Source organism: Petaurus breviceps, unplaced genomic scaffold, assembly GCF_028583685.1.
Source record: "Petaurus breviceps papuanus isolate PSGF00001 unplaced genomic scaffold, PetGlider_PUasm1.0 79, whole genome shotgun sequence".
Taxonomy (NCBI): Eukaryota; Metazoa; Chordata; class Mammalia; order Diprotodontia; family Petauridae; genus Petaurus; species Petaurus breviceps.
This window is the reverse complement of record NW_027186523.1, coordinates 16,135,839-16,158,193: the sequence shown is the minus strand read 5'-3', so window position 1 is coordinate 16,158,193 and position 22,355 is coordinate 16,135,839. Positions and strand designations below refer to the sequence as shown.

The 22,355-nt window shown below is 39.4% G+C and overlaps 1 protein-coding gene across 2 annotated transcripts in view; it reads right to left on the bottom strand.

The window, feature by feature from the left end:
- Window positions 1–3,105: 3,105 nt before the first annotated feature.
- Window positions 3,106–22,355, bottom strand: part of LOC138175844 (protein MCM10 homolog) — a 48,699-nt gene continuing 29,449 nt past the window's right edge. For both annotated transcript variants that reach the window (XM_069106417.1, XM_069106418.1), the window contains 8 exons: window positions 21,282–21,399; window positions 19,902–20,130; window positions 13,930–14,062; window positions 11,946–12,064; window positions 10,585–10,698; window positions 8,313–8,458; window positions 4,926–4,968; window positions 3,106–4,816 (listed from right to left, as the gene is read on the bottom strand). In XM_069106417.1, the coding sequence (XP_068962518.1) occupies window positions 4,733–4,816; window positions 4,926–4,968; window positions 8,313–8,458; window positions 10,585–10,698; window positions 11,946–12,064; window positions 13,930–14,062; window positions 19,902–20,130; window positions 21,282–21,399 (986 nt within the window). In that variant the 3' untranslated portion in view covers window positions 3,106–4,732. The remainder of the gene's footprint in view (window positions 4,817–4,925; window positions 4,969–8,312; window positions 8,459–10,584; window positions 10,699–11,945; window positions 12,065–13,929; window positions 14,063–19,901; window positions 20,131–21,281; window positions 21,400–22,355) is intronic.

Here is a 22,355-nt window from a genome sequence, read left to right as displayed (position 1 = left end):
AGTCCTTGGCACCCCATCCATCACTGCTTTCACCATTAGGTGAGAGCAAGATTTCATGAGCTACAGCTGACATAAACATTAAATGGTGTTCTTTAAAATTCTTTTTAAGCATGTCACTGATAAAAGCAGTAAGGTGTAGCCCCAATGCAATATTTACAGCACCCACGATCACAGTAAAGACCATGACTATAAGTATCACATGACGTTTGATCACAAAATATACCAAACTCTCCAGATAGAGGATAGAACTGAAGGATTTAGATACCAGAAAACTGAATCCCAAAACCAGTAAGCTGATTCCATCATAGTACCAAAGATATTCAGAAATCATAATAACACCGAGAACCATCCTTTAGCCTTCTCACAAATCAATACAAGATCAATATTTACTCACAAAACTCTATCTCCTTGCCTGAGCCCTTCTGCCCCCCACCGTCTGGGTAACTCTCTACCAGCTTCCAGTGAGCTCCGCTGTATCCTTCAGCAAAACTCCTCCCACCACAGGCTCCATGTGACTACATTCAGCCTACATTCAGGGGGCAGAATTTGCTTTCAAAGCAGGGGAGGTCTTCAAACTCCCCTACTGGTCTATTAAGGAGCAGAGAAGATCATGCTTCTATAATCAGTCAGTCCTTGGCTAGACCATCTGGTTTCTCCTGCCTCTGGACCCAAAGGGTTCCCTAGGGCGAGCTCCATGGATAAAGGCTATTCCCTCACCAGGAAACCAGATTTGCTCCTTCATCTCTATTTCTGTTATCTTTCTATCTCCCACAGTTGACTGCTCCCTCCCATAGTTCATTTCTTTTCCTCCCTCCCCTCACAACTGATGAATCATCCTCAAAGAGGTATGAATGGGTCAACAAGCAATCAGATATGGGTAAAATTCTAAACCAAGCAAGCTACAAACATTTAAGTGTTCACTATGTGTTAGGTATTGGGCTAAGTGCTGAGAATACAGAGAAAGGCAAAAAAATAATCCTTGGCCACAAGGACTCACATTCTAATAGGGGAGTAAACATGCAAAATAAGGCTTTTAATTTTAAGTTGCCCAGGTCCACATCTAGTTCTACTCTCTATCCAAGAAGCTAAGGAAATGACTTGTCTAAGGTTACACAGTCAGCAAGTAGCAAGGCTGGGATACAAACTCTCCTGACTCCAAACCTAGTGTTCTTTCCACATCATGCTAACAGAGAAACCAATGAGCATCACTTTTTATATATACCTTCCATGCACACATTTCCATTAAGTGACAGAGAGCGCCACAGAGATTTTTAAAAACCAGTTTTTTTTGGTGAGGGATTGGTCAAAGGAAGTTTTCCTTTTCAGTGGCCAGACTTGGCAGTCTGGTTCTGGATAAATAATCCTGGCCGGAAATGTTTACTAGGCTCAACTGTGAATTCTATTGCCTCCCTCCCACCCCAAATTCTTAACAAGGGTTCCATTATACCAGTTTTCAAATACTGTATTAAATTCCAGCAATATCCTTGGCAGGGCAAACCACACTCTTGCAAATACTGCCAAGGATGTGGGTATTGTCACATCTAAGTTAGAAATTAGTAATAAGGAGAATTTGTACTTTTAGACAAGGAATTCCCTTGGTAAAATTGTGAAGAAAAATGTGCCTTTCATGTTTTTATGCCATTTTTCTCCCAATCACCATCTCCATCTTGCCCAAGAACACCATATTCTCCAAATGGCAAAGGCCATAAGTTCACAAAGCTTTAGTGTGAATAACTTTGAGGATAACAACTGTTCCCAGGAACTATTTTAGTAGATAAGAAATAAACATGGCAGAGGAAGGAAAATTAAAAACCTAAGCATTAGTCAATGCAGATGTTTTTTTTTTTTGCAGTGGGGCATTCTTCTACAACCTCAAATAATCCCACCAGGTGACAGGCCAACCTTGCTTTGGGACATTTGGGTTTTTTTTAATCTTTTATTTAGCTCATAATTACTATGCCTCTAACACTCATAAAAGGTCATTAAATAAATCTTGATTACATAAATATTGCTCTTTTGAGGATTTCATGAGTCTTAAGGAAACATGAAGGTAGAGTCACAGTATCTTAGAGACTGAGGTTTAACCTCTTACTTTAACCATTCCAGGAATGGGGAGCTCCCTCTTTAAAAAAAAAGCTCATTTCATGGAATCAAATTGAATCTGCCATCTGAAGTTTTCATTTGTCTTTAGTTCTGCCCCTTTGGAGACACAAAAAAAGCAAAATTCCCTCCCCGCATGATAGCTGTTCAGTCCTCTGAGGACAGCCATGGTGATCTCTGTTGTCTTGTCTTCTAACTGGGGATCTGCTGTTGTTCCAAACTCATGACGTGGCCTCCATATGCTTCTCATCTTTATTGTGTGGGACCCAGTATGTATGGGTTAGGGAGATGCTTCATCTGGAGACTGTGCCACTATTAATATAATCACATCACACTGTTAGCTTGTTTTGTTTGTGGCCACCTAAAGATTCTAGTTCTCTTTTTTTTCATGAGTTGACACCAATCCATGTCTCCCCCCCTCCTCACTTAGAATCATAGAATGTTAGAATTGGAAGGGACTTCCTCTCATTTTGCAGGTGGTAAAATGAGGTCCAGACAATTGCCTTTTCTGGAGACAGAGGAAGAGCTCAAGCTGGAGAACAAGGTTTCTGACTTACAGTTCAGTGCACATTACTTCCCAACCTAAATGTGGAATGTGATTAATTCCAGAAGCATTTATTAAACATTTAAATATTACTTAAAACATACCCCTAAGCTACCCAAAGGATGACCAACCCAAGGAGTAAAACATCTAAATCAATCTCCTTCTTTATCATCCAGTTTTTCCTTTTTGAATGATTGCTTATAGAGAATCAGAGGACCCGGGCTTGAATCCCAACTCTGACAATTACTTCTTCAGGGCCAAGTCACGTTAGCTTCTTTAGGCCTGTTTCCCTCAACTACAAATTGAAATAGTTTAGACTAGATGACCTCGAGGAGCCTTCTCAGCTCTAAATTTAAAATTCTATGATTCTACTTCAACGATCCATCTGGAAGGTTTAACAAAGCCAAGATGAATATCTGATCTGACAACCTAAATACTGTGTAAGATCAAGTTACCAATGATCAGGTTAAGAAAAGGACACATGTTTACTAAGGTAGTATAGGAAACATTTAATACACTGCAAAGAATAAGGCTAAAGGAGTTGTGTGGCTCATTCTTGTAGTGAGAAGTAAGCTTTTTATTACTACTGTATGAATATTCATACAGAGTAAAGAGTAGATCCCAAAATCAATTCTACCAGCCTGGGGTATGCTTCTTATTACTGCTATATGAATACTCATACATAAACACTGGATCCTAGAATCAATTCTACCAGCCTGAATCAATAGTAAAGGCCATCAATTAATTAGCCGCTAAGATCAAAGACCAGCACTATGAGTCTTTCTACCACGTTGGTAACAACGCGGAGCTCTCTCCAGTCCATCTGGTCTCTCATTTTGCTCAAAGGAAAAACAGGTTTGCTGTGTAGCAACAGAGTGTTCCTAAGGGTCCAGAGAATCTTCAAAAAGCTGTCTGTGTTCAGGTTTTGAGGAAGAGCTTGCAAAATGCTTTCAAGGACTCAGCTGCTTTAATCCGGTAGCTAGAATAGCATGTTCACTTGAAATGTGCCATTACAAATGCTTTGGTGTTCCCAAGTATTTTATGGCTCAGTGAATTGAGATAAGTGATTAGTCTTCTTTACTAGTAGACAATAAAAACACCTTCTTGAAGAGGTGATACTCCAGAGAGTGCAGCTGTAGACGTATGTAACTTCAAGAGAAACAAAGCAGCCACCTACTACTATACAAATTTAGAGGGACTTGGTAAACAGAAATCTTATAGCTCAAGGTCCCCCATCCCTAGATGTGCAGTAGCTCCCTCTTGTTTTAATCCCATACGACAGGTTTCTATAGGCAATGAGTTATTTGCTTTCAGGAGTCATATTTAACAATCCTTCACAGTTTGTACTGGAAAGGGTTGGAGATTCTTAAATTTCATTGACCTTTTTCTTTTTTGGAGAAAAACAAAAACAATCTCTTTCTTTAGCAAGGTCCTCTAAGCCATATAAAGTGTGCTGATCATTGAATCAAAAACACTTCAGTGTTTTTTTGTACATATTTAAAAGGCTTTTTCATCCATTCATTTCCTGAGAGTCACGGAGAGGGAGGAGGCTGGTATTCTTAGGGCTATTGTGCAGAGAATGAGAAAGAAGTTCAAAGACTAGATCAAGGTTGCAAAGCAAAACAGAGATGACAGGAAGAGAAACCAACCACCTGTCTTCCACTCTGAGTGTAAAAAAAATCTGTCTGGGCCAGAGAGAGGAATGGATCTGTTTATTTCACCACTGGGTGTTCAATAAGTAGTAGCAGACTTCTTATCCTTGTACATAACGTCTCATCCTGTACAAGAGAAGACAGATAGCTCGGCTTAAACTGAATGTGCTAGCTGGGAAGTGTGCCTTCTCTGAGTTCAGTAATTTAGGCATCAGTCCCTGGGAAAAAAACAGGAAATACCTCTGTCTTCATCTCTTATTTTAAATGTCAATATCAGCACTCAGACCAATACAGTGAAAGTAAGAAAGTGGGTGTTCTTTTTGGCTTAAACTTCTTTTGTAGAAGTATCCATTTATGGTCAATATTGAACCAATAGGTTGTTTTTCTGGAGACACAAGAAGCGAGGTAGGTAATATGTTAACTACTGAAGACAGGGCTATTTAAGGCTATTCAAAAATCTGGGATGTTCTTCTCCTCTTGGTAACAGGGTCTCTCCACCAATTTTTGGTCCAGTCTTCTCCTGGAAAAATGAAAAAAGTTCTTAATCAGAGACTGACCAGCATTTCTTGTATTGGTTACTAAAACAAGGTGAAATAACTGAGCTTGAAAGGAACTTGTATGTTACTTACTTTTAGCATTCCATCCCTTTCCCATTTGAAGAGGCCACAATTACTGAAATAAAAGAGAAGTCTGAATTATTAAGTGTGACACATGCCTACACTCTTAAAATGTTAATAATCATAGAATGTAGGGGTTTGGAAGGGACTTCAGCAGATGAAGAAGCCATCCCATGGCTAAAAAGCCTTTATACTACAACACACCCAACAAGTGATCAGCCGACCCTTGCTTTGAGACCTCAAGGGAAGGGGCACTCACTACCTTCCATGGCAGACCATGCCACATTTGGGAAGCTCTGAATGTAAGGAAGTTTTCCCTTAACTTCTATCACTGTTCTTAGTCCTATCCTCTGGGGTCAAGCGACTCTAACCCCTCTTCACAAGACAGCTCTTCAAATACTATGTGAAAACAGTCATCATGTTCCATTGAGTCTTTTCTGTTTCTGGCTACACATCTACATTTCCTTCAGCTACTCCTTATGTAGCATGGACTTGAGGCCCGTCATCATAGACTGACTTCTTTTTAGATACTCTTCAGCTCATCAATGCCCTTCCTATGATGCAGCACCCAGAACTCAACACACTGCTTCAGATGTGGTGTGACTAGAGAGGAAACAATAAGATGGTCTCTTTCTTATCCCTCTCCTAAGGCCAAGATCACATTAGCTTTCTTGGCTGCTACCACACTAAAATTAATTCATCTTGCAGCCCACCAAAATTTTCCATATCTTTCTCAGACAACCTGCTTTCTAACCGTATCTCCCCTATCTTGTATTTATGAAATTAATCTACTAAAACCAAGGATAAGACTTTAGATATTTATCCCTATTAAATTTCATCATATTCTTCCTGGATCCTGATTCTATTATCTAGTATGTTAGCTCACCCTCCCAGCTTTGTGCCACTGGTAAATGTGATGGATATGCCACCTGTACCTTAGTCCAGCACAGAGCCAAGTATAGAATCTGGGGCATTCTACTTGAAACTTCCTTCCAAGCTGACACAGAATCTTCAATGACCACTCCAAGTTTAGTCATTCAGTCAGCTCCAAGTCTACCTAACTGCACTATCATTTAGCCCAGAAACCTCACAGCCTATACTACTGAGTGTAGCCAGAATCAGATTGAACAAAATAACACAGAACATAGATCATGTTAATGAGTACATTTCTAAGTCAATACATGGCCTGTAGGGACCCTTACATACAGTTTAGTGGCTTCCAGTTCACTTGGGGTTTGACACCATTGATCCCACTTTCTCTCTATAACATTTGGTTAAAATCTAGGGAAAACCATCCATACAGTACTGTTCTGATCTACCAATTTAGTAACATTGTCAAAAATGGAAAGAAATAAGGTCAGTGAGACTTGACCTTTCTGCAGGAAGCCATGGTCATGTTTTGTGAGCATCCCCTTTCTCCCTAGATGTTCACTCATCATTTACTTGATAATAAATTCTGCTAACATCTTTCCAAAAGAAGCGCTTATCAGTTCTAACGAGCTTGCTGTTACAGCCAATTATTATGAAATCCAAGTTGAAGGTCACTCTACAAATCCAAACAAAAGGAGTATATGACTTCAACTTTTTAGAAGTCATATACTCTACGAGCAGATTCTCGAATCATAATTAAGTTCTCACCAGGCCCTAATAAGTAAGTACTTGATTGTTTTGATAGATTGATACTGGGCTGAAGTTCAGTTTTAGGAGGATCATACTGACACACACTGTGTACATGGGCAAGATACGTGACTTTAATAAGAAGGAGAAAGGGAAAGGATAAATCTGCTTTTTAGGTCTAGAACAAGGGTGGGAAACCCACTGTCTTAAGGCCACATGTTGCCTTCCAGGTCCTTAAGTGAAGCCTTTTGACTGAATCCAAATTGGGCCACACTTAAGGGCCTAAAAGGTCACATGTGGCCTTAAGGCTGAAGGTTCCCCACCCCGGTCTAGATAATGAGTTGTCTTTTTCTCTATTTTCTTTCAACTCAAAAAAGTTTGTCAGGGCCAAGGACCAAGTATATCCCTCTGCTCTGGAACCCAAAATAATCAGCACCAGACAGATTCCCAAGCACACTGTTAACTTAACAAGCTAAGGTCATGACATTGCCATGGATGAAGGACAGGGAAGTAAGTCGAACATCATAACGAAATGTTGATTTCTTTCCCAGACCTTGTCATTTGTGTCTTACAAGGCAAGACTTGAGCAAAAGACCTGAGTGTGCTTACTGCTAGTCCATTCCCTGAGATTCTAATTAATCCTGCACGTATCTTGTTTGTACACAGCTGTTTGTATGTTGTGTCCCTCATTAGAAGGTGGGCTCCTGGAGGGCAGGGAATGTCTTTGGCATTTCTTTGTTTCGCCAGTACTTAGCACAGTGCTTGGGATGAAATAAGCACTTAACAATTATTTGTTGACTTTGAAAGAAACTATCAGAGTCACAAAGGCCAGGAAAAGCCAGATTCCAATTTCCTTCTGAGTTTTAGAGTTATTCTCCATTTCAAATCTTTGAAGCAGGCAGGATAAGAAAAACCAATTCTCGTCTTTATGGGAAAAAAATGGATGCTACTGCCAAGCTTCTATTCCTTTGAGACCCAGCCAAGGCCAGAAACATTCCTTAACCTTGGGGTCAAAAGTCCACAGCCTAACAAGCCCAAAGGCAGGAGTGGAAAGGTGTACCATCTCTGGAGTCAGGGAACTCCACCCATTATCAGCATGATCTTGAGCCAGTCTATTAAAATCCCTGGACTTCTCAATTTGCATATCGATAAAATGGGTGGGTTGGTTGTTCTGAGGTCCACTTCCAGCTCTGAACCCATGATCTGAAGGCATTCTTCCATTCTCTTCTGAAAATGACAGTGTCCCCATGGAGCAAACATGTCCAGGTGCTCCTGCATTTGAGCATTTTAGGGACTGCTACCTCTCAGTATAGAGAAATTATCATTAGCTGATATTATAGTTTTACATTAAAATACAAACAAAAAAAGTTTCCTCGCCACAGTTTTCAAAATCATTTCGGGGGAGTGAAGATCAGCTAGCAATTTGGGACCTTTATCTTAAGCATTTTATTCAGCAATCTATATACCTAAAAACTAATTCCAAAATTTTCATTGTTGGGAAAAAGAGGTCTAAAGTATTCTTTATACCACCAAGTTTTCCCTGTGTCACTGCCTATCCTTCCAACTCTAGTTTTAGTCCCAAACATTAGCAGAAGCTCCAATTTTATAATGGGCATCACCTCCACCCTTCCCCAAACCACCATAAGATAAGCAAATAAAGACTGAAAAGCTATTCTTCACACAATGGCTCTGACTGTATCTATGCAACATTATGGAACAGAAAGGAAATAGAGCCATAATGGTGCCCAGAAATAGAAGTAACGGCCCAGGTAAACCCCATACCTGCAGTGCTTCTGAGGGAGCCTGTCAAGAGAGATGGTTCTATTTCCACAGGGGCACTTGAAAAACCGCTTCACACCATCATGCCAGTGGTAGTCATGGTTCTCATTGCCACAGGTCTCCAAGAGCTTGAAATGGGTATAGTTGCACTACAAAAAAAATCAACATGGCATTGTTAAACCAAGAGCTTTAAAACAACAATAATAGCCACATACTCTCACACATACAGCATAATAATAATAATAATAATACCCCAATATATATAGTAAAGTACATATAAATAAAATAAAAAATAAAAATAATATATGTAGTTTTTATATATATACATAGTACATACAGTACAGTAGTAGTATTTGCAAATCATTTTACTTATGTTAATGCATTGTATCCTCACAACTATCATGTAAAAGAATTCTGAAATTTGTCGTGCTTGGTCCCAGATTTTAGCTAGAGGGGCAGATTCAGGCCCCATCTAAGTTACAGCTTGTTAACAATTTGTTCTATCTTAGACGACAGTGGTTTATTTAAGAGGAGATTTTCTTTCAGGTTTAAGTTGGATGAGATGGCCTCATAGAACTGGCCATTTGACTAATGAACCTGCAGTCCACTAAAATCCCCGGAAAGTTTTTTTGAACCTAAATTTAGGATGACTTCACACTTATTCCTAATGGTTGCAAATATCCTGAGCTTTCTCAATTTCAACTAATCCCTGGGAGATCTTTTTGTCACATGTAACCCAATTTCTTCTATTTCATGAAGACAAACAGAAACGTTAAACATGCAAGATTTAGTGATAGCTATGACAAAAAATAGGGGGAGCTGGGTGGTGTAACAGTCAGATCACTGGGCCTGGAGTCAGTAAGATCTGAATTCAAAGATACTTACTACCTGTGTGACTTTGGCATCCTCACATGGGTTTTCTAATAGGGTAAGAGATGTAGCATTCACATATCACAGAAGAACTGGAAATAGAATGTCATCCTGCCACCTAAGGGAAGCTGTTAAACTTTTGTATTCTTTCCTACTAGACTTTCTACCTCTGCCCTGTTAGAGTAGTTACTATCTGTTCTCCAGGATCCTCAATAGCTTTTCAATTAATGGGATTTCCTTTTAATGATCTTTTCATTTCCATTGTTATAAACACTGGCCCATTCACTTGGTTCTGCTCATTTTGAGCTCCATCAATTCATATAAACCTTCCCATGTCTCCAAACTCCTTATATTTGCCACACCTTATTGTATATTATTTCATTACATTAATAGATCTTTTTTTTAAGTTTTTCCCCAATAAATGGGAACGTACTATGTTGTTTGCTATAACAAATAATGCTTTGCTATGAGTAGGCTGGACTTTCATTTCTCTCTGACTGCCTTAGGGTGTATATCCAGTAATGGTGAAGTCAAAGGGCATGGGCAGTTTTGTTACATTCTTGTGTTATGTAGAATGGTTGGACAGTTCTACCAACAATGCATTTGAGGGCCTCTTCCCACAGTCCTCTGGAAAAATAACTGTTTCCGTTTTTTGTCATTTGTATCAATGTTGAGGCGAAACCTCAGTCGCTTAAATTTGCGTTTTTCACATTTTAGTAATTTGGAGCATATTTTCATGTAGTTATCAACAGTTTACAATTCTTTTGAAAATTTGTTCCTATCCTTTGAACACTTATCAAGTTACTCAATTTTAACCACAAAAGAGTATAATCACCAGAGTAATACAGACGGAATAAAAGGTATTAGAAAGTGTTGGGTGCAGGATGACAAATGCCAAACTGTCCTGGAATGCTCCCCATTGTATAACACCAGAGAAGTTCATCTAAGGTGAAATGAAATGATGAATTTTACTTCTTCCAAAATTGTAGAAGAAACATGGAGAAAATTTTTTACCTTTGCTGTAAATTATGCAAAAAAAAAAAAAAAGAACAGCTTACTCAGGGTAATTGCAAAACAGAATTCTTAGCCTTTCATGAGTGTTTTGCTTTCTTCTTTTTTTTGCTTCCTTTTTTTTTGGAGGGCAACTAGGGTTAAGTGACTTGCCCAAGGTCACATGGCTAGTAAGTGTGTTAAGTGTCTGAGGCTGGATTTGAACTCAGGTCCCCTTGACTCCAGGGCCGGTGCTCTATTCACTGTGCCACCTAGCCACACTGAGTGTTTTGCTTTCAAGACCAATGAAACCAGACACACCCAAAAGAATTCTGTATAGACCCCCCACTTTAGGGACTATCTAACATCTTATGCAGTTGCCAAACTGAGCCCTCAGGAGACTTTCTTCACTCACCGTTTTGCACGTTACCACTCGGCATTTCACTTCCCTAATACTTTTCATTTTTTCTTCCATTTGTTCTTTTTTCACCAGTGGTTCAAAATAACGTTCTTGTAGGTCTGCCTCAGCCTGGAAAAGCAGAGTTGGAAGGGGAGGCAAAGATTCGAGAAGAGGAAGAACTGAGAACATACAACAGGTGCTCTGAAAATGTTCTGAACATCAAGATGACATTAGACAATCCCTCTGAAAAACGTCCCCAACACTGAAACAACATGGCCTACCTCTCACAACACCCTGCACTGAAATGATTCGATGTTTTTTGGGGGGGGAATAAACTTCAGAATGGGAGGAGGCACAGAGGAGAGAGAATAAACGGGTATGGGTGATATGTTCTAATCCAGACAATACTAAACAATAGTGTTTCAGGAAAAGACGATACAGGAGGAGTGAGGTGGCAAGTGGAAGGATAGAAGTAGCAGGAAAGAAAGGTGGAAATGCCAATTCACTGGTGGAAGGGGGGTCCCCAATGAAGAACGCTCCCACAGGGATCATCTATAAGGAAAGATGGGAACTGTACAATGGGTCTCATCTGTAGGGACTCGGTGCTCAAAGAGACCAACACCTCTGAAAGCGTGTGGGCCTCCGTGGGTAGCACACTGTGTCAGGAGTCTTCTTTCTCCAGGCTAAATATTCCCAGTTTTTTCAACTAACCTTTTTTATAATATGGACTTGAGGTCCCTCACCAAACTGGTTGCCCTCCTATGCTCCACATATGGTCTGACCACGGCAGATATAGCCGTAGGGTCATCTCCTCCTTCTTCCTCAAAGCTATACCTCTCTTAAATCATCCCAAGATTGCATTAACCCTTTTGGCTAATACGTCATCCCACTGTCTCTTACTGTACTTGTAGCATACAGAATTCCCATTTCATTATATTAGGTTCAGCCCAGTAATCTAGCCTGTCAAGATCTTTTTGTATCCTGTCACCCAGTATTTGTTGATTGTTAGAAAAATATCTTACATGAATGATGGTAGTTGAAAGTGCTAATTGAAGCCTAAAAGCTATTTTTCTCACCCCCTCTCTTCACTAGCTTGACACTATCATTGAAGAAAGGGGTTGCACTAGACTGCTGGTCATTGTTCTGTTTAATGGGGTATTGGTAAATGTCTTGGTAAATAATTTCTCATATAGTAGACAATGAAATGCCACACTAGTACTAGGTGGTATTGAGTAGCTGGGTGGTAAGTGCCTTAAAAGACAACATCCCACAAGTTCCTGTTCGCTGAAGACAAGTAAAGGTGTGCACAGTCCTGGGGCTCTAGCCTTCTAATCTGGGGTGAGTCAACATGGGAACATTTGGTGCCAGGCGGTTACCTCCTTCAGCACCTCAGTGTGCTTGGATCTAGCTCTGAGAACTTTCTGGAACTCTTCAGATTCTAGGTAGGCCAGTTGCTCTCGACGTTTCTTTTGCGCAGGTTCTAGGTCATCTTCAGCTACAGCAGAGAGAAAGCATCACTTCACCGTGTTTGGTTTTGCAGTGATATTCTGGGGTCAGTTTCCTTATGATCTCCTCCCACTGCCTAATGCATTCTCTGGGTGAGTCACTAACTGCTTTGATCATCAGTCTCCTCACTTGTAAAATGGGGACAGTAATACCTACATCTTTGCCTCCTAGGGTGGTTGTAAGGATTGCACTCGGTAAGCCTTAGCATGCTGTATAAACAATTATGTAATTACACTAAAACCATTCTATTATTAAGGGCAAATCTGACCTGGAAAACCGTGGGCAGGGAAAATAGGACTGTAGCAATCAACCTGGTTTCTGATCCTGACTTTACCTGCCCCAAATTGTTCGACCATGGACATGTCACCTTGTTTCCCTAAGATTTAGTTTCTCTGTCTATACTATTTTTTTACTCCCTACCTCACAAGGTTGTCAGAATGAAGAAAGTGCCTTATAAATCTTTAAGGGTTATGGAAAGGTAAACTAGTAAACTGGTCTTAAACATTAAAGTAATACAAAATACCAGTTATAACTTAAAAACCATCAAAAAGAGCTAACCAGGTGCCAGGCACTGGAGATACAAAGACAAAAATGACAGAGACTCTAGCCTTAAGGACCTTACATATTATACACTAGACTGAAAAAAACCTACAAAATAAATACAAGATGATTTTTTGGGGGAAGCACCAGGAGTTGGGGGAATGACCTAATATAGAAGATAGGCCTAGAGCTGAGCTCAGAAGAAATCTACGGCTTCTGACAGGTGGAGTTGAGAATGGAATGTAGCCCAGGCAAGGACAAGTCTTAGTGAAGGCGCCAAGATGGAAGATAGAATGTTATTTGTAAGGAACAGGAAGAGGCTCTGGTCCCATGGAAAGAGCACACTGACTTGAGAGTCAGAGAAACCTGAGTTCAAATCTTACTCCTTTCCTTACCCTGTTACTTATGCCTCCGTGACCTTGGGCAAGTCACCTAGTAAGCTTCTCTGGGTCTTTGTTTCCAGTGTAAAATAAGGGAGTTGGACTATATGGCCTCTGATTTCTTTTCCAGTTATAATTCTATGACCTTGTGAAATCCATTTTGCCCCAGATAATTGCCCTGAATGCTTGATTTATGGTAGTAAAAGGCTGATACTCTTTTCTACAAGGATCATGTTAAACAACACAGCTTGGTTTAGAATTTTGGCTGAAAAATGGAGTCATAGAGTACATTTATGTCTCTGAGAGATCACTGAATTAATATTTAAAATATATAACATATATCACTGTTAGTTTATGTAAATTTAGGCATAAAAATCCATCAGCACGATGATAGGAGAAATTCAATTCAGGTCTTTTTTTTTTAAAGCAATCGGGGTTAAGTAACTTGCTCAAGGTTACATGGCCAGTTATTTCTGGGTGTGGTGCTAAGTATCTGAGCCCAGATTTGATCCCCGGGTCATCCTGACACTGGGGCTGGTATTCTTACTTGCTGAGCAACCTGGCCGCCCCTAAGCAATTGGGGTTAAGTAACTTGCTCAAGGTTACACAGCCAGGTGTTTCTGGGTGGGTGCTAAGTGTCTGAGCCAGGATTCGATCCCCAGGTCATCCCGACACTGGAGCTGGTGCTCTTACTCGCTGTGCTACCTGGCCGTCCCCAATTCAGATCTTCTTACAGAAAAAAAAAAGTTTAATGGAACATTCCCTTAAAAATGTATTTTAGGAAGAACTTTGGATTAGTTTTACCAAACAACTAGAGTAAACAAGAGAGCAGGGGTGGCTGCTGATTGATCAACTGAGGAAAATTTTCAGAATCATCCTACTTTAGAAAAGCATGTGGATTTTTTACCCCATATGCAATTTCTACTTACTGTACCTGGTGGTGATGAGGTGCTTTTCTCTACACGCTCTGTTACACTCTGAAGGTCACACTGCTTCCGTTTAACACAATTTGGATCTGCTTTTGTAAGGACCTGGCCTTTGGCTCTCAATTTGGCAATAGCTGTTAACTAGAAAAAAGAGAGAGGGCATAAAAACCAAAACAAACAAACAAAAATCCCAATGAGCAGATCATGCCCCTCTAGTGTAGAGGACGGAGAAAATGTTGGTGACTTCTGGGAGTAAATAACAATAATTCCTTGATCAATTGATTCTGTTGGACAGAGAGATATTTTTTTTTAATGTCATTTAAAAATCATTCTAGAATATTTGTATTCATTGCCCCACATTTCTAAGTACATTTGAAGCAAAATCAATGCTTCTTTGATTACTGCTGACATCTCAGGGTCATTATTCTGAATGTCACAGGAAACCATAGATATAGCCTTAGAATAAGAATTCTTAATCTTCTTTCTGCCATGGATCCTTTTGGCTGTCTAACAAAGTCTATGAATGTTTTTAAATGCATAAAATGAAATACATAGGATTACAAAGGAAACCAACTATATTGAAATACAGTCCTCCCCACCCTCCCTCCCCCCAAAATAGAAAACTATTCATAGATGCCTGGTTAAAAACTCCTTCTCCAGGAGGCAGAGGATGTTGGGCTGAATGTATACTGACCCTTTCCTCCCAACACTGCAATTCTTATTTACTTATATTAGTTTTGCTAAATATAAGTAACGTTCCTAACTTGAGTTTGTTTTCTTGTGATTTGTACCTTTCTCCTAAAAGCAGAACACAGAAAAAAAAATCTGTGAATGAAGGTTCTAGTTAGTAGAGAGCTTTATTATTCCTTCCTAATTTTTGTCCTAATTTACCCACTCATCCCATTTGAGAATTAAATCAGGAAAAATGTCTCCCCTCCACAATTCACTCTTCCCTACTTGTTTTTCTGATTTGGTAACAACCTGTACTGTGAATGGAGGTTTCCCTAAGTAAACAGAACATGTTTTGAAGTTAGCAGAGACAACAAAGATTAAAAGTTAAAGGTCTAGGGGCGGCCAGGTGGCTCAGTGAGTAAGAGCACCAGCTCCAGTGTCGGGACGACCTGGATCAAATCCAGGCTCAGATACTCAGCACCACACCCAGAAATAACTGGCCGTGTAACCTTGAGCAAGTTACTTAACCCCGATTGCTTAAAAAAAAAAAAAAGAAAAAAAAGTTAAAGTACTAACCAACTATTTACTCAACACGTACTTCTGAGATTGATAGGAGAGCTAGTCAACACCCACTTCTCCACCTCCATTCAATTTTCCCTGGCTTCATATTACTCATAGGTTAGGATGCAGAGCACCTAATGAATCACAAATTTTAGAGGTGGAAAAGATCCCATTCTGGCCCAACTTGTAACTGGACAAGAAGCCATTCTACAATAAGCTGACAAGTATCCAGCCTTTTCTTTTAGACCTTTAGTAAGGAACAACCTACTACCTTTACAGTATTTCAGATGTGGTCTGACAAAGGCAAGAGCATATCTCCCTTAGCCTTCAGCACTATGCCTTTCTTTCTGTTACCTCTGATGGCACTGGCTTTCCTGGCTTCCATGTCATACTGTAGACTCATATTGAACTTGCAGTGTATTAAAGCCCCCATATCATTCAGATAACCTACTGTTTAGTCAAGTCTCTCCCCAATCTTCTACTTGGAAAATTGATTTTTTAAAACTGAAATATGCAACTTCCTATTTATCCCTATTAATTTTCATCTTAGATTTGGCTCAACGTTCTAGTCTGGCTATAGTGAAATGCATTGATTACTTAGAATTATAAATATCAGAACTAAAAGCAGAACTCTGCCATAACATTTGCTCCTTGTTCTCCCACGTCTGAAAAAAGCAAAAGGTAGTGCCTCAGCCCAGCAAGAGGACGAAATAATGCAATGAACTGGGTCAGGGTGCCAGGTAGACCTAAAGGAAAGGGAATCAGCATCCAGCTGAAGCCAGTCCTGTCCAACCATAAGTAACCTGGGGCAGGAACCAAAACTGGTGAAATGTGAATTGCCCAAATGGGAGCAGACAGGCTGAAACACAGCATCAAAAGAGAAGAAATCAGAAAGTGAGGAACAAGGAAAATAAGGGAAAAAAGGGCTAAATCAACATAAAAGACACTCAGATCAGAAGGAAGATGAATAATGACATCCTAAAAGTTATAAATATTTCTAAATAACTATTTCAAGAGAAAACCAACTGAATTAACAGCTGACAAAACACAGAACTCTTGGATTTCCAAGTGAACATGGTAACACAGCAAGATGTTTCAGAATAGTTCAAAAGATAAATCAGAACCTTGAAAGAAATCTAGATAAGAATAAACTACAGAATTTATGACCAGCACAGAAGAAAGGACTAGTAGAATAGAAAATCCTGAATCCATGGTAGGAAATTTCTCTAAGAAGCAAAAGCAAGAACTTATTGGGAATAGAAATATACTTAAATTAAGGATAATCTGGAAGAGGAGTAAAAAGCAACAATGTTAAAAGAACATATTATTTCTATACAAATAAAACATTGGTCTTGAAGATGTGACACACAGAGACAATTTAAGGATCAACAACCTGCCAAAGAACATGAAAAGTGGAAAAGCCTTAATGTCATAAAGTAACAAGTAACACATGAAAATGGCTCAGAACTTCTGGGTACACAATACAAAGTACCAATTGAAAGAATCCATAGATCACCTCCAGCAAAAGATTTCACGCTTCAAACTCCAAGACACAGAGAGGTTACATGTAATTATTCTAATGGCAAACATCAAATTTAGCAAGAGGACAAGAGAAAGACCTTCAAATATAAAGGAAAGGAAATTCTAATAACAAGTTGTAATGCATAAACCAGAAGACAGAAAATGGAATAGATTAATATATTTGGAAAAGCAAAAGAACTCAAGAGGAGACCTAAAAAGACATAGCCTACAAATCGAAGCCAAATCACCCACAAGAAAGGTCAGTGTTAGAAACATTCTTACAAAAAGAAACAGAGACATGGGTGTATTTGACTTATAAACACCTCAAACAACAGAACTATGAGAAAGGTAAATAAATACAACCACTTAAGAAAGAACAAGTGAAGGGATAAATCATGCCATTTGTGAAGACTATTAAAGAGGAAAAAGGGACACCTAGGGGTTAAAAACCCCACAATAGAGGCACCCAGGTACTTCTTCCTCATAAAGAAGTAAACCAGGAGATAAAGATTAAAGCAGAATTCAAAGAAAGGAGAAGTGACAGTGTAGAAATCCTGAATTAAATCCAACAACCTGCCCAATAGCTAAATCAATGAATTTTGTGAAAATAATTGAAGAATGGGAAGGTACATAAAAGGTAGTGGGGAGGCAGAAGATAGAGAATGTTGGTGTCCCCTAATCAAGTCTAAGGTAAACAACAAAAGGAAAATAACTCCCATAATCTCTCAGCAAGAAGAGGTACTATAGGAGGATAGGTGACATGTCAAAGAGAAGGACTGGGGAGATTCTGATGTAGCAGCGGATGGAGTTCATCTGAAGAATATGCCCATGGCGGGAGAGACATATCCTGCAATGAGAGAGGGAGACATGAGCAGGGCTCTCATCTGCAGGGATTGGGGCACAAGAAGACGACTCGCTACGTCGGTGAGTGTTGCTCCTCCCCGGACAGCATAGCACGCCTCAGAAGAAGGGAAATCAGAGTTACTGGAGGCACATGCAAGGGCATGGATCCAGAGAGGAGACGATAGACAAACGAAAATTATCATGGAGAAGGCAGAGGGTAGCATTAGACTGAACTGGAGACACAGGGAAATTTCTACCATAGGGCAATGCTTCTATTCTCACAACTTCTTGCAGGAATTGATGTCTTCGTGTTTCGTGGAGGCAGTTGTAATTATTCCACCTCTGATGCATAATTCCTCTTTTGTGGGTTGGTTTTTTTTTTGGAGAGTAAGAAACAGAAAAAGGGGAGAGGAACAAGATCTACTATAGCATCAACATAGAAATTGGTTAAAAGAAGAACCTGAGCTTGGGACTTTAGAAGCTTGAATTCCATGACAAACACAGAGATTAAAGGAATAAATAGATATCAAGACCATGAATAAAATAATAAAAATTTAGAATGGACAGAAAAGAGGATTACTGAAGAAAATAAGGTAAAGAAAATATTTTTTTTTAAGAAAAAGAAAACTAGAGAAAAACTTTCATACAAAAGAACTTGGTGGGGAGGAAAGTAGGGCTAATTTGGAATTAAGCACTTAAATGAAAAGAAGATAAAAAAAAAGAGAAAAGGCAAAGAATTAGATAACCAGTGAAGAAAATTGAATCAATAAGTTAAGTAAAATTCCAAAGCCAGGGAAAGAGTTGGCAAATGGGGGGGTGGGGGTGGGGGACACTAAGGGTTGAAGTTGAGGAGCTTGTGAGAACAGGACTGCCTTCACATAAATTAAGCAAAAATAATCTCAGGGACAAAATATTGTCTTAAAAAAGGAAGGAGAACAAAAAACCCATTCAAATCAACTGTACCAGACTGTGGGCTGCCTTTCAAAGTTCATTTGGGCCAGCTGACTTGAGTAGGACAGCTGCTCTCTTTTTTTACCTCCTTAATTATCTTAGCATTTAACTACCTACTAGTCAGTTCTGTTTTCTCCTCTCCAGCCCACAGACCATACTCTTCAACAGAAAAAAAAAGATTGAAATGTTCTGTCTTTACAACATCTATTATTACACCATCCAACATGAAATGAAGTCACTTTATAAGACTCCTGTTTGACCTTTCCTCCAACATAACAACAAAAAATCCCTCTCTTTTGTTATTCTTAGATTTCCTTGCCAACCTCAGTGCATTTCTGAGCTTTAATTGCTCTGAGACTATTTTTATAGGACTACATAAATCTTTTTAGTTATCTTCCATTTGCTTTCATCTTTCCACACTATGAAAGTTAAGATACATATGCTTCCTTTCTGTTAACAATATTTTCAGGCAAGGGTGTGTGTATGTGTGTGAGAGAGAAAGAGAAAGAGGGAGAGGAAGGGAGAGAGGGAGAAAGGGAGAGGGAGAGAGAGACAGAGAGAGAGAGAGGTGGGGAGGGGGGCAGCTAGGTGGTGCAGTGAATACAGCACTGGTCCTGGAGTCAGGAGGATCTGAGTTCAAATCTGACCTCAGACACTTAATACTTACTAGCCGTGTGATCTTGCACAAGTCACTTAACCCCAATTGTCCTACCTTCCCCCTCCAAAAAGCAAAAATAAAATTAAGAAAAAAAAAAGAGAGAGAGTGAAAGGAAAGGAGGGAGAGAAAGAGACAGAGAGAGAGAGAGAGAGAGAGAGAGAGAGAGAGAGAGAGAGAGAGAGAGAGAGAGAGAGAGAGAGAATGTATGTGAAAAACAGAGGGGTTGACTGGATGGTCTCCAAGGTCCCTCTAGTTCTGGGATCCTGTGACTCTGTGGCCTATAACTCTTTGCATGTCATTAATCCTCCAACCTGGTAACTAAATATCGAGTAAGAATGATCAAAATACAACTATAAAACTCATTTCTCTGTTATATTCATATAGCACTTGATCTTAATATGGGATGAAATTTAAGTCTCTTAGAATGTTAATCAAATTAAGCAATACACTTTCAAATACAACAAACCCTTGCTTCAGTTTAAGATTCTTAGTAGGCAAGTCATCAAACCTCAAAGTCTGTTTTCTGATCTGTAAACAGGGATAATGGTATTGGTATTAGCTCTCACAGGGTCATTCACTGGAAGGATCAAATGAGATAATGGAAAATACATTTTGTGACCATAAAGTGCTAGAGAAATGTCAACTTTTCTTCCACATTTCTTCATTTCTAATCACTATAAATACATATTTATTCAGAGCCACGGTATGGCATTAAGGCACACACTCACCACTTGAAACACAAGCTCAAGTTTTGTGGGGGTAGGCAGCAATTACCTTCTTGGCTTCTGCGAAAACACTCAGCTTTGGTGCTGGTGGGGGAAAGTCGTCAAAGAAGAGAATATCATCTCCTTCTGAGAATCCTCGTCCAAGTTTGGGAGTCTGTGGACTTAGGGTTCTTTTCACCTTGGGAAATTCTGCCCCTGACCTTGGAGACTGCAAAGGGGACTTCTCTGAAGAGGAAAGTGAAGCTGGTCTTTTGACTCCAGCTGTACTTTCAAGAAATCTTTAAAGAAACATACAAGAACAAAATAAATACATGAAAGGCTGTGTGAAAACAGAATGCATCCTAATGATGAAGAGCGGGAAGAATTGGAGTAATAACCAATGCCCAGGCAAAAATAAGGTGATGTCAAAGCATTTTCCTCTATGGAGAAACAAATGATTCAAATGAGCACACAGTGGGATGGCTAGGTGGTGCAGTGAATAGAGCACTGGCCCTGGAGTCAGGAGGACCTGGTTCAAATCCAGCCCCAGACATATAACACAAAAAACTAGCCGTGTGACCTTGGGCAAGTCCAACTGCCTTGCCCTCTCCCTCCAAAAAGGAAAAAAAAAAGCAACAAATAAGAACACAGAATTCACTACTAGCTTCTACCTTTTATTCTAGGGTGTTTAAATTCTTAATCCAATTAAGAAATGTATTTTTTTCATGGAATAAGTTACACATATTTCACACAATTTGAATATTTTTATTTTAAAAGATTATAGTATTATAGATTTGAAGCTAGAACAGCACTAGTTAGGGTTACCTAGAATAGAGATATCAAATACCTGTGTCCAGCAACATTTCCTAGTGTGACCAGAATCAAAATAAAAGGTAATTGGGAAATACTTAACAAAATAGATAAAAATATAATACAATATAGATAATATTTCATTTTAGAACTAAGTCAAGATATGGTCTGCAGGGATCTTTATATATATATATGTATTAGTGGCCTATGGATTAGACTTGGGAGTCAAGATAGATGGCTTTCAGTTCCAGCCCTACTATGGGCATGCTGGGTGATGCTGGACAAATCCCATAACCTTCTCTATATAACAACTCCCTCCTCTCTGTTTAGCAGGAAGAGGAAACATATATGAAGAATTAGGAGGTCTTCAGGAAAAAAGAACTAATAATAGCTTCAACTGTGATTTTCTCTTCCCTCAATTTTTTCACCTACAAAATGAAGTTACCTTGTTAAATTAACAACTAATGTATCCTGTTATTTCACTTCAGAGCATAGGAATGGGAATTTAGAGTTGAATAACTTAAAAGTCTAAAAAGCAACAAACCTACAATCAGATCTCAAATAACTGAAGCTCACTGAGCCAGCCTAAGAATTCATGAGATACAGTAACTGAATGTGGAATAGTAGCTGTTGCTGTTACCGTTTCTGTATTTCTTCAGTTCTCTTTTTCCTTATTTCCAACATATGTTGTTTTTGTTGTTTCAGCAAAGCCGATGCAGGGATAGACTGGATGGGAGGACAAGGGTTTCCCAGTGCTCCTAAAACATAAACTCTCGATTAAGGTTCATCCCAAGGGGTCCCTCTTAGAACATAGGAAAAAAGCTGATGTACCTTCAAAACATCTCTTTCCTCTGACTCCTTTCTCCACTTACATTTCTACCAGATCTCTATCTAGCCCCATCTCATTCCTGAATCATCAATTGCCTAATGAACATTTCAAATGGGATGTTCTTGAGACATGTTAATAATAATGGTGACAATAACGATGACAATGACAGCTGGCATTTATGTTATATTTACATATCTATATTATTTGTCAGGCACTGTGCTAAGTGCTAAGTATAAATACTACCTCATTTGATCCTCACAACAACCCTGTGGGGTAGGTGCCATTATTATCCCCATTCCACAATTAAGGAAAATAAAGCCAACAGAGCTTAAGTGACTTGCTCAAGGTCACACAGCTATTGAGTATCTGAGGTTACATTGGAATTCAGGTCTTCCTGACTCCAGGCCTAGTGTTCTATCCACAGCACCACCTATATTAAACCCAATATGTCTAAAACTGAAGCCATTATCTTTCCTCCTAAACCTTCTCTTCCAGATGCCCCTATTTCTGTTGAAGGTACCACCATTCTTCCAGTGTGTCAGGTTTCTAATCTCAGCATTATTATCCTGGATTCCTCAGTCTCTCTCTCTCATGTCACGTGCTAATCACTTGCCAAATCTAGCTATTTCTCCCTTCACAGTATCTCTGGCATCTGACCTCTTCTCTCCTCTCATAGGTGCCAACTTAAGCCCTCATAATTTTTCACCTGGATTATTGTAGCAGCTTCCTAATTGGTCTCACTGCCTTAAGGAGTCACCACTCCAGTGTGGCCTACCTACTATGGTGAAAGTAATTTTCTTCAATTGAAAATCTGACCACTTGTCCCCCCTACTCAACTGGCTCTAGGGGTTTCCCAGAAGAGAGGGAGCAGAACTTCCCTGCCTT